Here is a 15,167-nt window from a genome sequence, read left to right on the forward strand (position 1 = left end):
GTGGAACAGAAGAATGTCCAGAAACAGACACTGGATTTACACCAAAGATGTGCTCACAATGGTTAAGGGGGCATCTTATCAGCGAAATGTCAGGCCACGGGATCCCTAAGGAAGAAACCAAACAACCCCTCTGTCTCCCTTTGGCTGCCAATCAATTCAGGGTTGTTTGCAGGCCTGGATGCCCTGGACGCCCTGGAGGTCAGGCAGACTTTCTGAACAGAACACTAGAATATTGGCCACAGAGAGAGATTGCTACGCCTTTGATAAGTTGATAAACTGGGCGATTTCAAACCCTCCATAGAAGAAGGGGCCTGCTGTGGCGTGGGGAAGCAAGCTGCCTCGTGGAGGACATTGACCACCCAGGGGTGGCATCTGAGCAGCAAAAAGCTCCAAGAAGCAGCAAGAGAAAAGCGGGCAGCTGGCAGGATGGCGGGCAAGGGACTCGAGCAGATGCTTCTCAGAAGAGGCAGCCTCGGCCAGTGGGTCAGGGAGGCTGGGCTAGACCCAGATGCAGTGCCACACAACCCAAAGGCAAGCCGAGAAGAAAGGTGGGTGCCCCCCAGGCCTGGCGAGGAGTGGGGACTGTGAATGACAGGAGAGGCCCGGACTTGCCCTGCACGCTGGCTGCGCCCCTCCCACCAGGCAGCGCCACTCCTGGGAGAGAGACCCAGGCCCAGTAGTGGGCCAGGGCGCAGGCTGCTGCCTTCCTAGGGTTCAGCACCGCCAGCTGTCACTGCGCTAGACGCAGGCATGGGGGTCTCCTCAAGGTGCAGAACCAGAGTCTGGGGTCCACCAGGTGCCACGTGCCTGTGCTGAGCTCCCCGTGGGGAGGCGAGGGCCCTGGCTGCTCTGGTGAGGCGACGCGGCCGTGACAGGAAGGGGCACAGGGGCCTCTGGGGCCTGGACTGGCGCCGTCAGCACCGAGCTCCACGGCCAGCTGCTCAGGGCGGAGCTGGAGTGGACTGACTCTAGGGCTGGGGGTCAGATGTGGGCAGGGCTGGGGGCAAAGTCCCTGCCCTCTCCCCAGTTGGGTTGCCTCTCTGCTGCCCCTAGCCTAGGCCCAAGGCTTGGCCTCCAGGGAGGGGAGGGCCACGGGAGCCACCACAGGGGCGAGGCAGAGCCCCCGGGTTGGGGCAGACCTCAGGAGAGTCTGCAGCCCCTCCAGCTGGTGTCCTGACAGACTGGGGTCACCCCTACCCTTCAGAGTGAGACAAGGTGACCGACCCTGCTGTCCCTCCGGGATCGGTCACTATGCTTGGTTGTGCTCAGCACATTTCTCTTTGGGTGCCAGCAAGTTGGTCCCTGGTGGGGCGGGCATGACTGAGGCACAGTGGGGGTGAGGTCAGGCCGGCTGGCCTCGGGCGCAGGCCACCTCACCTTCAGGGAGAACTTGTGCTGCAGGTCTTTCAGGTCCATCCTGTGGTACAGGGCCGTGACGTCGTGCCTCTCCTCCTGGGGCACCGTGGCCTGCGTGTAGGCTGGGGTCACGTGGGGTGGGTGGCCGGAGCCTGGCCGAAGACCCCTGGCCCGGTCCCCGGCCCCGCCTCACGTTGGCCAGGTGCGTCTCCAGCTCCAGCACCTGCGTCATGTCCTTCTGCACTAGCTCGCTGTCCTTGGGGAGCTTCTTGTCCTTCCGCAGCATGGTGGCCACCGAAATCATGAATTGCAAGTAGGCTTCCCGCACCTGGGCCAAAGGACCGTGGATGGAGTTGGGCCGCCTTGGCCGCCTCGGCCACCAGGGAGCACTCTGTGGGGTGGGGTGGGCGATGACGTGGAGCAGCCCGGGAAGCTCCTCTGGCCAACCTCAGCCCCGGCTCCGCGGCAGGCCACGCCCCACACGTGTGTGCTGCCCTCAGGGCCATGCTGGACAGCTGACGCCAGGCCGTCCCGTCCCGATTCCAGCCCTCTGACCAGGTGACCCACGCCCCAGCCTCTGTGGGCGGAGGGCTGGCCTGGCAGGCGCCTGAGGCCTGTGCGGTGGGAGTAAGCCTGGGGCTGGGCCCCAGCCAGACTGTGTGAGACCCCCTCCTTTTACCTCCCATCCTGGGAGGGGCTTTCCTCAGGGTGAAAGGGCCAGAGAGGCCAGCCCCCTGCACTACTCTGTACCAGGCAGATCAGTGCCAGCCTGCAGGTCTGATCGAGGTGGCCACGTGGGCCGGGTTCTTGAGTTCCTGCTGTCTGAGGATTCTCCCGACCCCTTGGCCCCAGGCTTGGGCCTCGGCTGTCCTTCATCCTGGCTTGGCCCACCCTTCAAGGCCCAGCTCAGCATCACCTCTACCGGGAGCAGCCTTGCCCGTGCTCCCAGCCTTCCTTCAGGGGTCGCCCACAGCTCCTGCCTTTCCTACTCTGCTCCCGGGGAGGCCCTCACCCTTCCTGCCTGCTCTCTCTCCTCTTTGACTCTCCCCTGGCCACGGCCCCCTTGCCCTGGCTGGCCTGTCTGGACCCTCGTCTCTCCTCTCCTGACTGAGCTCCTTGATAAAGGAGCAGAATGCAGGCTCAGGGCCCAGCTGCCTGTGCTGTTGTGGCCTCGCTCGGCATGGAGGGCACTTGGAGCTGACAGGCTGCCCCACAGGCTGCCCACTGGGCTGAGTATTCTTGTGCCTGGCAGGGGGCATTGAAGGTGAGCCCTCGCATCTGCACCCGACACCCAGTACCAGGCTGTACGCCATAGCTGCCACAGAAGCTTGCTGTGGGCTGTAAGGGTCAGTGGCGAAGGGGAGCACCTGGCCCCAGCAGGCCCCGAGGTGGGAGGGCCCAGCTCACCTTCTTGCTGCTGCCCTTGTTGAAGTAGTATTCCCGGGAGGGCATGCCCAAGGTGGGCTGGTCTATCTGGAAACAGAGGGCGTGACCTTGGGCAAGGGGGCGGGGCCCCAGAGCCTGGCATACCCCTCCCAGGAGCCCAGTGGGATGCTCACACCCCGAGTAGATGCTGTAGGTGCCTCTGGGAGCCTGGCTCTGAGTGGCAGGGAGGCCGGGCCTGCAGGCCTCTCGGAGTGGCGACCACCTGTGAGTGTCCCCGGTGGCCTTCCGAGCTCAGGTTTCCTGCCCTGTGCCAAGGCCTCCCTGTCCCTGAGAACCAGCAGGAACCCTGCTCACGCAGTCTGTCCCCGGAGGCTCAGGTGTGAGCCAGGGAAGGGCTCGGGGAGCTGGGCCCTGAGCACACAGGCCCCCACCTGCCCTGGTCTTCTTGCCCACTGTCCTGGGAGTGCCCCCAGCCAAGCACAGGCCCAGCCTGCCCCTACGGGTGCAGCGCGTACGTAGATGATGTGCCGACTGGAGTTCTGGTCGTCGTTCCAGATAAAGAGGTCGATGAGGACACGCCTGTTGAACTGTGCGTTCATCACGGCCAGCTGCTGCTCCAGCTTCCACTTGGGGCCTGGGGAGTCAGCGCCCACTCTGGAGACCGTCAGGGCCCTGGGTCTCACCCCAGCCCTCGCCAGGCAAGGCATCTGCCTCCTAAGCCCAGAGCTCCAGGGTGTAGGGACCTTGCCTAGCTTGGGGTGGCGAGCTCACTGTGGGCCCAGGAGGGTGAGGGAGTCACCCCTCGCCAGACAGGCCACAGGGACAACAGGACCCCCAGTGCAGCAGCATGGGGGCTGCTAACTGCTGTGTGGGTCACTCCTGCCCCTGAGTTGGAGGTGTGCCTGGAACTGGGAGTCTAGGAGTCAGGAAGGGTGCCCTCTGCAGAGCTGCAGGGTTCAGCACAGGAAGCCGGGTTGCAGAGGACACCTACTCCCTGACTTGGAGCCGGAGCCTGCTCCCAGGGCCCTGAGGTTGATGCTGGTAGAGATGGGCCTCTTGGGACTCCCTGAGGGCTGGCAGCCGAACAGGTGGTCAGCTGGCTGAAGACAGGTGGGTGGCCTCCCCTGGAGGGCCTGGGCCCCAAGGAGTCCCATCCAGGCCTGGCCTCACCTTTGATCTCATTCCATTTGTCCATGATCACTGGCCAGCCTCCCACAGCCTCTAGGACATCCAGCAGGGGCTGAGAGTCACGCTTCTCTATCACACCTAAGAAGGGGGTGAGGGGCTCATGGCGACGCACGCCCAGTGAACACCCCTTCGCAGGATCAGCACCCTAGCACAGGCACAGAGGGTCTGGGACTGGTGGGAGCACATGGCCCCAGGACAAGGGCATGGACCTGGGAGCTACAGCAGGTGAGTGAGCCTAGGAAAGCAGTGTGTGACCAGGGTGACCACTGGGCGACCAGTACTGTCATGGTGGAACTGCAGAACCGGCAGCCTTGGGCGTCCCGGTGGGTAGGGCCGCACAGGGGGCCCTGGACTAGAGATGGTGGAAGTCCAGAGCTAAGCCTAGGCAGTGCAGAGACCAGGGAAGCAGAGGCCTGGGAGCCCAAGGGAGAAGGACCGCCCCTGTGCTTGTTTGGCAGACTCAGAGGCAGGCAGGGAATGTGGAGTAGATCAGGGAGCGGGGGCTGCCTGGGGACCTGCAGGGGCACAGGCGCGTGGGGCTCCTCTGGGACTGGCAGGGGCATTCTGGCTCCGGTTGATCTTAAGTTGGAAGCAAGGACAAAAATTAGAGAAGGTGTCAGCCATGAATCAAGTCCTGCTGTGTGGGGCCAGATGTCACGGGCTGTCACCTGAGCTGGCCCATCAGGGTTCCACTCCCAAATGGGACCGGCCCTTGTCCTTCTGTGCATCTGTCTCTCAGGCCAGAAGCAAAGTCAAGGTGGGCATGGTCTGCTTTGCCTGTAGGTGTTGGCCAGACCATTGACCTTCAGTGTCCATGGGGAGAAGGGGAGACAGGCCCAGATGTGCTGGGTGGGGTCCCCAGGAGACAATCCCATAAAGCCTGGGTCCAAGGAGTCCCACCGTCAGGTGCACTAGAAGCACACTCCACCCGAACCCTGGCACCACGTGTGGCCCGCGGCAGAGCAGGGCCCGAGGCTGGTGTGAAAGCCCCTGTGAGCATCCGGGGCGCTGGCCCAGGTGTCCCAGCACAAGAACGTTCTGTAGGAACCAGTGTCTTGCCCGCAACACATACCTCCACGTGCACAAGCAGACACAGCAACCACACGTGCACCTGTAGATAGCACACACAGCACACCCCTGCACATACACACGCACACAACGCACGTGTGTACACACAGATACTGCAGTGCATGTGCACCCCACTCCCACACACGCATGCTTCCCCTGGGCTCTTGGCAGGACCCTGCTGGCTTCCTGCTGCCTGGGCAGAGCATGGTCTTGGTGTGAGTGACGTCACAGGGCAGCGCACAGCCGGTCCCTTATGGACCCAGGGCTAGGCGGAGGCACAGCACATAGGTCTTTGGCCTGAGCCCCGGTGGTGTCCACTCTCAGGGCTGGGCCTGCAGGAGCAGCCCCACTGCAGGCCCTCGGCCCCTCCCCGCACCCACTCACTCTCGTTCATGCAGGAACGGTACAGCATCTTGGCCTTCTCCACTGCTGGCCGGTCCTTGGCAGTGGGCTTCTCCAGCACACCTGTGGGCAGAGGAGGATGTGGACAGAGGCCTGCGGTGACTGCTGGGGCCAGGGTCAGCAGGCCTGTGCCCCCGAAGCTCCTGGTACACATGGGCAGTGCCTGGGCCTGAGACCTGGCCAGCCCCAGTTCCTGGCTCAGTGCTGTTCCCCAGGAGGTGGCTGCTCTCCACCTTTGAGGATGACCTCCAGCTCGTCGCGGAGGATGTCGAAGACGCTGTACCGCGAGCTGGTCTCGGGGATCACGTGGCGCCGCAACCAGCCCCCGCAGGCATACTGGTAGAAGTCGTCACAGGGCTCCTTGCTGGGGTCCATGTTCCGCAGGATCCTAGCAGCTGCTTGTCCCGGGGGCAGAGGAGGAGAGGGGAAGAGTGTGGACGCCTGACTTGACTCTCTTGGCTCAGAGTCTCCCCCACTCTCCCCAACCAGCTGTTAGAGATTCAGCCATAGCTGTGCACCCCTGGGAGGGCTGGTCATCCTCTCTGAGCCACAGTGAGGCTGAAGTAGGGCGGACTCAAGTGCTAGGGCTCCTGTTCGCTGACTACATGACCTTGAGGTTCCTGGCTTCCCTGTGTCACTTCTGACCTCAGGACTCAGGTCATGGGTGGAGGTGAGCCTGGCTCCTGGGAGGGCCCAGTGGTGGCCCTGCCCTTGAGCTGGCTCCAGCTCCTGGCTCCTGACCAGCACCCAAGCCCCTCAGCATCAGGTGCTCTTGGCCCCCGTCTGGGGTTTGTTTCCTGTTGTGGTGGCTGTCCCTGTGCTGGGGATAGGGGTGCTGAGGTGCCCTGCAGAGTGCCTTTGGGTGGGCTGGCCATGCCGGCCCCTCCCAGGACCCCCCACCTAGAACCCTCCCTTGCATTCTGGCCCCCTGGAGCCTGGGGACTTGTGCCAGCACCACCCGGGGCACGAGCTCCTACTGGGGCTGAAGCGGTGGAGTCTTTCCCTTACTCCTCCCTCAACCCCTGCTCTCCGCATCTGCCAACTGCAGCCATGAGACCAGCGGGGGACGCCTGTGCCGAGTGGCGTGGCCTTTCCCTGGGGTCCTGCAGCCACAGGGCTGCAGCTGCAGGAGGAGGGCGGCGCAGGGGCCCCACCCCACGGAGGGTCGCTTACCTGCCATCACACAGCCGGAGGTGGTGCAGACCTCCTTCGCCTGCGAGGCCTCTTTGATGGCTACAAGCAAGGAGCAGCGTGAGTGCAGGGAAGGGAGATCAGGTGGTCAGGGCTGGGAGGGGGCCAGTCCAGCCTCAGCCTTGAGGGCGCTTCTGCAGCCCAGCCCAGGTCTTCCCCAAGTGCAGCCTGAGCGACCCGTGCACTGACCTGGGGCCCCTTTTACATCCCCTGCCTCCACTGGCCTCCGTGGTGGCCAGGCCCCTTGGGCTGAAGCTGGCCATGCTCTCCTGCTTCACTGTCCTTCAGGCAGCCCCCTGTGCTGTCCCCACTGTGCTCCTGTCCCACGTCAAGGCCTCATGGCAGCACCCAGCAAGCACTGATCCCGTAGGTGCTCAGGGCTGGCCTTGCCCCGTCCTCTCTTCCCCACGCCCCTCCTGCGACCCAGGGCTGGCCCATGGCCTGCAGAGCTGAGCCACCTCCTTGGGGCGGCGGGAAGGCAAAGGCTACCTCGGGGCTCTCGTTTTACAACGGTCCTCTCTTCCTGGGAGAAGAACAGCCGGCTAGCAAAGGCGGGCAGCTGCTTCCCTGGGGAGAAACACAGCACTCAGCTTCCCTCCTGCCTTGGCTCCTGGCCCTCGGGCCTACTGAGGAGCACTGGGGTCCCTTCAGTGCTGGGGTTCTGTAGCCCCCCCAGCCACAGTGAGGGAGGGTCACCCGGGAGTCTTCCTGTCTGCCTCCAGCTGGGCCTGAGGGAGGGGGACCCTGGCTTGCTAGCCCCACCCTGACCTGTTCCACCCCACCAGGCTCCATCCATCCGGCAAGGACAGACCCAAGGTGGGCAGCTCCTTGGAGTCCCACCAGGGAGGAGGTGACCCCTACCTGGAAGCCTCCTCTCTACCCCCTGCACCCTCTTGCACTCCCTCTGCTGAAGGTGCAAGGACACCCTCCCCTCCTCTCCACTACAGCAGGGGTCAGCACAGGGTCTTCTGAAAGGGTTGTCAACTGCCTGGAGAGTGTAGGGGACAGAAGGTGGAACCCCTGGACTGGGGAGCAGGCAAGCCAGGCCTGGCCTCTCTCAGGTTTGGCTTGTGGCTCCATTTCCCCACCCAAGAGGCACACAGACCCAGGGGAGGGGGAGCGGGGTCTGCTCTGCTCAGCCCTGGGCACAGAAGGTGCTGGAGGCTGCAAAAACCTCAGGTGCTCCTTGGGCCAGACACTCCAAGGGCCAGTGATCCAGCACTTATGGTCCTGCCGGGCAGACCTGGAGAGAGGAGGCCTCTGAGGCTCTGCCCTCAGGGCCTCTCTGGTGGAAACCTGAGGAAACTCTGCATGCTGCCCAGTGAGGAGGACCACTCTCATGCAAACCTGAGCTTCAGGGGGAAGAGGCACAACCCCCAGGCCAGAGGGGTGAGAGGGCACCTGCTGTGACTGCCCCACAGGTGTTTGCTGGTCTCAGGAACAAGAGTCTTGGGAGGAGACTCTGGACCTTGGGCTTCAGAAGGCCACACCCCCAGTGAAAGAGTGGACCAAAGGACATGCGACCTCCAGTGTTATGGTCTCCATGTGGTGTCCCCCAAAGCTCATGTGTGAGGCATGCAAGGTTTGGAGGAGAAGTGATTGGGCGCATCCTTAACCTGATCAGTTTATGAATTAGTTAATGCATTAGTTCCTGATGGGATTTACTGTGTGGTAGCTGGAGGCAGGTGGCGTGTGGCTGGAGGAGGTGGCTCACTGGGGGCCTGGCTATGGGGTGTATGTCTCTGCTTCTGCTCATCACGTAAACTGATTCCCTCTGCCACACTCATCCTCCGTGATGTTCTGCCTCACCTGGAGCCAGAGGAATGGGGCTGCCTTCCATGGACTAAGACCTCTGAAACTGTGAGTCCTCAAATAAACTCTTCCTCCTCTACAATTGTTCTGGTCAGATCCTCTTAGTCACAGCAGCGAAAAAGCTGACTAAAACATCCAAAGAGGTGACTAGGAGGAGAAAGGGCTTCTACAGACTGTGGCGCCCACCCTACCAAGGTGAACGTCTTGCCACCGTGCAGGAGTTTTTAGAAACCCACCAGGCAATGGTGGAGGCATAAGGAACCAGATTCCAGAAAGGGAGAGCCCTTTCCAGGAGAGCAGAGGCCTCTGGCTGCTCCTGCCCACCTGGCGGCTCACAGGTGGGGGACTTTATGCTGCTCTGCACCTGTGTGTGGGCTGGTGTGTGGGGTGGGGGTCCTAGGAGCCACCTGCCTGCAGAGTGCATGGTGGGGTCTGCAGGCAGGGCAGGGAAGCTGAGAGAAGTCGCCTGCATGAGCAAGTGGGAAAACGTGGCCCAGGAACAAGAAAAAAACCCAAAATGGTGAAAAGAAGTGAATTCCTGGATGCCAGCTGTCACAGCCAGCAAGGCCTTTGCAGCAGCGTGACGTCTACGCAGCAGTCTTGTCGGAAAGGGAGACTTCTGCTTCCCCCAGGAATGGAGAATGGATGTCACAGCTGGGGCACTGCACATGGCGAAGGACCCACAGTAGCACGTGAAGGTCAGAGTAGAGCGAGCAGACTGGAACGCGGAGGGAAAGCAGTCACACAGAAGGGAGGGAACCCGAAAGCCTGGAGCTGACATCACAGGTAAGGAGGGGGAGTGAGCAAGGACGTCCTCCATCACCAGTCCTGCCCGGCGCCCTGCTGCGGTCCTACTGGGTCAACATGGGGAGGATAAGAAACCAGGGGCAAACAACGGGAGTGGAAGCAACAGAGCTCTCCCTGTGTTCAAATGCCGTGATCCTCTAGGGAGAAAGTCCCAAGGAATCACCAAAATACTCCCGCAACTAGAGACTGTAGCAAGGTCAGGGGTCCAAGGCCAATTGCTTGCCCAGACATTCCAATAAGCAATTGAAATTCAAAGTTAGGAGGTGATGCCATGTAAAATAGCCCCCAAAACTGAGAAATTTAGGTATAAATCTAGGTATGTGGGACCTATAGGTGGGGCTGTCAAACATCATTTTAAGAATCACACATCTAATCGAATGGGGAGAGTCTGTACCATGAGGTGGAGGATTGATATCATTGAGACTTCATTTCTTCCCGGCTTGGTCTACAGGGTCAGCACAATTCCAGTCCGAGTCTCAGCAAGCCATTTGTTATACGGACAAAGTGTTCTAAGGTTGCATGGAAAGGCAAAGGTCTAGGCTAGCCGACACAATAGTGAAGAGCCAAGTGGGAAGAGTCACGCCACTTGATCACACAACCTACCCTAAGGCTACATGTTACCCACAACAGCAGAAGAGGCACGTGGAAAGAAACAGGTCAGTGGAGCAGAACGGAGAGCCCAGAGGTAGACCCACAAATGTACAAGTGAAGGAGCAGAGGTCGTACAATGGAGAGAGGACCATCCTTTCTCCAGCAGGTGTGAGACCAAAGGCCACTGGACACAGAATCAGCTCAAAACAAGCCACAACACCAATTTAAAATACAGCGTTCTAGAATGTCCAAAGAAAATATGGAAGAATAGATGTGTGACTTCGGGCTTGGTAATGACTTTAAAAATGTGACATAAATAGCACAATCCAAAAAAGGAAAAATGTAATCCGATATTATTAAGTTTAAAAGCTTCTGTTCTACAAAAGGCCTGTTAAGAGAATAAAAAGATAACACATAGTCAGAAAAAACGTGCATCAGACAAAACACTTTTATCCAAAATGTACAAAGAATGCTTCAAACTCTAGAATAAGAAAACAAACAAGCTGAAAATGGGTGGAAGACCTGACAAGACACCTCACCAAAGGACGTACGCAGTGGAAGACATGCACATGAAAAGCCGCTCAGCCTCACTTCCCACGAAGGAACTGTGAACTTCAACATCAAGGAGACACCACAGTGCATCTATCAGAGTGGCTAAATGAAAAGCAAGTCCAACGATGCCAACTGCTGGCAAGGACGCAGAGCCACAGGGACGCTCACTGTGGGTGGGAATGCAAAAAGGCACAATCATTTTGGAAGACAGACAAAACTAAATTTAGTCTGAGAATATGATCTAGCCACCACACTCCTAGGTGTTTACCCATGGATTTAAAAACATATCGCCACAAAAATCCCTGCACATGAATGTCTATGGCAGTTTTATTTATAATTTACATAAACCAGTAGCCACCTAGACGTCCTCCAGTTGGTGAATAGTAGACAAATTGCCACATCCACACAATGGATTATTATTTAGCAATAAAAATAAATAAGCGATTAAGTCACAAAAAAATACACGCATGACTCTTAAATGTATATTGCTAAGTGAAAGGAGGTAGTCGGCAAAAGCGACACACTATTCATTCCAATTTCATGCCATCCTGGAAATCCTTAGAAGCAGTCAGAGAGGAAAGAATTGTGTTCAGGGGATCCACAATAAGAACGATGAGTGAGTTCTCACCAGAAACAATGGTGGCCAGGAGGCAATGGAGCAGACCTTCAAGCGCTTGAAAGAAAACTAGCAAACTCAGCCTAGAATCCTATGCCCAGAGAAAACACAGGTCAAAGATGAAAGTAAAACAGAGACATTTCAGACAAAACCTGAGGGAGTCTGCCTGCCAGCTGTGCACTACAAAAAGTACTGTCTTTGTGTTGCGAGAATGCAAAAGCAGCCGGTCCCAGCACAGTGGGAAGGAGTGACCAGCACGAGGGGTACAGGGAGGGAGTGGAGAGTTCTGGGGAGCCAGGCGATGCTGCTGGCTGGTGTTTCCAGTCTGGTCAGGCAGCCAGAGCTGGAGCTGAAGCGGGAAGTGCCTGCGTTCCCCAGGTGGCTGCCCAGCCTCCTGTGGAGGGAAGTCCTGGGGGTTTAGGAACTGCAGCTCTGGAGTGACGTGAGGACACGCTGTGCTCCTGAGGCCATGTTTCCAGAGCTGAGTGAGGAGAGAGGCATGTTTTCCCAAGTCACCTGTAACAAACAGAATCCCGCTAACTGTCATGAGAAGCCACTTCCCACTTGAGGGGAGTTGAGGGGACCTGGGGAGATACACCAAAGTCACGTCCCCAGCAGGTGGCTGAGCTTGGACTTCCAGGCCCCATACTGTCACTCAAAATTTCTGTTCTTCCAAGAGGAAAATGAAAGCAGTTTGACCCCTGGATACAATGGTCGAAGAGGAGTGGAGTGTCCCTCTGAGGCTAAAATTTGGCTACCAGGAAGCAAGGCCAACAGTCCCCACAGGCCAGGGAGACTCCCGCAGGCTCTCCAGGGAGGAGAGCTTTTCCTTAATGTCCAGTGGATATATCCTCTCTTTGTCCTTTACATTGGTTTAAATAGCTTCCGCGTTATGCCAATTATTTCATAGACACAATATTAAAAAGAGTTTTGATATTCCCTCTGAAAGTTTGTTTTCCATAAGGTTTCCAAATTTTTTGAATTGAGACCTCCAGTTGAGTAATTTAATGTCTCCTCTTCCTCTCTGTCTCTGTTTCTTACCCCACTCCCTAATCTACACAGAGCTTTGATGCGAAAACTCCCCTGAGAAGCTACAACCACAGGCTGGTTGCCATGAGGCCCGGGGAACCAGCTTACGTCTTGTGTGGCTGGGGAAACTCACGCTGGGACTCAGCATGCAGCACGTCCCAGGCTGGTCGCATCCCAAGGTCCCCGTGGAAATAAACATGTACTCCCAGAGGGAAACTTTCTCAGTCCACAGGAGACAGAGTCCCAGAGATAAAGCCAATTTGGATGTGGACTTATGTTTATGAAAAGAAAATCTCCCAGTGAGAAACAGAAAACAGCAGAAGGAGAGCCCAGGTGTTTTGGACTTTGAACTGTCTGATCCAGAGAATGGCATCCTCAAATCCTCACTTTTGTCTGCATCTGTGTCTCGGCCATGAGACTCTGTCATCGCTCCCACTGATGGGCAGAGGGTACTTGACATCTCTCAACTGTGGGTTACAGGTGTGGCTTGCTCCAGTCAACGGGATGGGTGGGAGTGGAGTGGCAGTGTTCCAGTTCCGGGCCCTGCAGGGTCTTGTGTTCTTTCACTTGTCCTCTTGAATTTCTGTCACTTCCATGGGAGGAACATGCCCACATCCTTGGAGATGGATGAAATTCCCACAGGACAGTGCTACCTCAACTGAACCTGACCCCAGCCAAAAGCCAGATGTATCATGTTAAATGATTGTCTTGTGCCAGTGGGAATTGGGGTGGATTTGAAGCTTTAATAGCAAACTGATGTGGAAAAACAATTATGTTTGAAATACTTAAAGAAAATAATCAAAAATATTTTTTAAAAATATTAAAATATTTTTAAAAAAATCAATTTGGAAAGGAATCAGTTGTAAATTCTGGACATAAAACCTTGTAGTTGTTGAGGTTTATAAACAAACACAAACCCAAAATAGATGGGTTAAGCTGCAGAGAGACTTAGTGGGTTGAAACGTAGTTCTAAAGAATTTACCTGGAATGTGGGACAAAGTCAAAGAGGTGCAAAACAATGACAGAAGGGTAGAGAGAGAACCGGAGGACAGAGTGAGAAAAAATGAGCTTATATGTAACCAGAATTTTAGAGATGATGTGAGAGACAACACTGTCCAAAAAGATGGTGGCTTAAGTCTTCCACAACTAATGAACATACTAATTCAGGGTTCACAGCAAATCCAAAGTGGAACAAAGGCAAAGAATCTTGTAGTCAGATATCTCACAGGAAACATGCAAAACAGCAGAGGTAGAGGAAACCACTCAAAGGGAAAAGACGGCTCACCTGACAGAAGAGGGATGATCAGATCCACGGCAGTTTTCTGAAAGCAGCTGAGGCAGTCAGAAGGCAGCAGTGCTACCCCGGGACACAGAGGGGTCAGGCCCAGTTTGCTAACCAGCTAAACTGTCACCAAAGGATGAATGCTGAGCTGAGTTAATTCCATGTCAGCAAAAGTCAAGAATTCACCGCCAATTTACTATTTTAGAGTAGGGCTTCCCACTGTGCCTAAGGTGCTGGTTGTAGTAAGGTTTGGAGATTTGCTTTTGAAGATTCCTGGGCCCTCCAGGTTGAGGCCCGTGATGAGCTGAATACTCGCATCTGCCCAGGTTCATATGCTGAAGGCCCCAGGGGACTGTATTTGAAGGCGGGGCCTTTGAGGGAGATAAAGGGCAAGTGAGAGAAGGGTGGGCCCTTACTGGGTAGAAACGGTATCCCTTTAGAAGAGCAAGGGACACCAGAGCTTGCTGTGTCCCCCAGAGGAGAGTGCACCGAGAGGGGGCCTCTGCAAGCCGCAGAGGGCACCCGCACCAAGACCCAACTGGCTGGCACCCTGGTCTTGTGCCTCCAGTTTCCAGAACTGTGAGGAGAAGCACTCTCTTCCTGAAGTCGCCCAGCCCACAGCGTTCCTTAAAGCCCGAGCAGACTGACAGGCTTAACAATTGCCCCGGGTATTCCAATTATCAGGCAAGCTTGGTGAACTCCTCCCAAACCAAGGCTCCCCAAACCTCAGTGTGCAGATGAGTCGCCTGGCGTCTTGTGAACACAGGCGCCGGACCGGCTGCTGGTTCCTGGGTTGTCCTTAACAGCAGCAACATGGGCACAAGCCGGAGTGTGCGTGACAGGAGTTAGTCAATGCTCGTGTGGTTTGGAAGGAACAATGGAGATATTAATTTGCTTGATATTTCACTAAGTTAAATATACACGTAAAATTTCAGGCAGAGTAGTTCTACCTTTTCCCTAGGAATGTCAAAAACCCTGGCAGAATATCATTTCCTTCCCAATCATAAGATAAAACCAGATTGGCTTCAAAAACCCCCACTTTCCTGGATCCCATCCAAGACTCATGGTCCTAAGACAATTGGGAAAACAAAATTTTGGGATTTTGGAGGGTGTGAAACTCCTCCAGGGGAAGTTGGGACGTTAAGCAGCTTTACCTTGCGTCTGGCAGGGCCTAGAAGTAAGAGATGTTCCAAAGAAGGGGGCAGGAAACCGAGAGCCTTTGAGCATCCACTAGGTCCTCCTGTGGCCCGTGTCAGGTGTATATGAGAAAGACGGGGTAGCTCTTGGAAGACTGGAGGGAGCCTGCCTCAGGGCACAGAGAGGCAGCCTCCACTTTGGCAGTGACACAGGCACAGAACCACTTCCGCTTGCCAGGACCCTTTCCTTTGGGAGCGAGAGATTTAAGCCACTGGGGAAAGGTGAACCCTGCCATCCCCAGAGGCCGGGCGAAATCCTGCAGGTCTGCAGGAGAGCGGCAACAAACACCTGCTGCCATGGAGAAGGACAGAAGACCCCTGGGCCCAGTAGCCTAGAATGACCTCCAGTAGAGGTCCACTGCCAAAAGTGAGGGAGGGGAGGTGGGCATGAGGCCAAGTTCAGCTGATATGGGCACAGGGGCAGGGCACACCCAGCCTGCCTGGAGCAGAGACCCAGCCAGGCACCAGCATGAGCCTACTACTGATCAGCAACAGCAGTTCACCACGAGTGGAGGGTATCGGTTCATTTTTTGTTGCTATCGCAAGTTACCATGGGCTGGGTGCTTTAAAAGATATTCATTTAGCTCACAGTTTTAGAAGATGACAGTCCAGAACAGGCAGCTCCATCAGCTCCAGAGTTTGGCCTCTGGTGAGGACCTCATGGCAGATAGTATCATGGCGCAAGTATTTC

The 15,167-nt window shown here is 56.8% G+C and overlaps 1 protein-coding gene across 1 annotated transcript in view; it reads right to left on the reverse strand.

The window, feature by feature from the left end:
* Positions 1–15,167, reverse strand: part of MMEL1 (membrane metalloendopeptidase like 1) — a 29,571-nt gene that overhangs the window by 7,826 nt on the left and 6,578 nt on the right. Inside the window, exons 3-11 of the mRNA XM_079148522.1 lie at positions 7,081–7,158; positions 6,574–6,633; positions 5,634–5,795; positions 5,383–5,463; positions 3,913–4,008; positions 3,258–3,376; positions 2,764–2,829; positions 1,550–1,684; positions 1,378–1,467 (exon numbers count right to left, since the gene is read on the reverse strand). Of these exons, the coding sequence (XP_079004648.1) occupies positions 1,378–1,467; positions 1,550–1,684; positions 2,764–2,829; positions 3,258–3,376; positions 3,913–4,008; positions 5,383–5,463; positions 5,634–5,795; positions 6,574–6,633; positions 7,081–7,158 (887 nt within the window). The remainder of the gene's footprint in view (positions 1–1,377; positions 1,468–1,549; positions 1,685–2,763; positions 2,830–3,257; positions 3,377–3,912; positions 4,009–5,382; positions 5,464–5,633; positions 5,796–6,573; positions 6,634–7,080; positions 7,159–15,167) is intronic.

Source organism: Sciurus vulgaris (genome assembly GCF_902686455.1).
Source record: "Sciurus vulgaris genome assembly, chromosome: 1".
Taxonomy (NCBI): domain Eukaryota; kingdom Metazoa; phylum Chordata; class Mammalia; order Rodentia; family Sciuridae; genus Sciurus; species Sciurus vulgaris.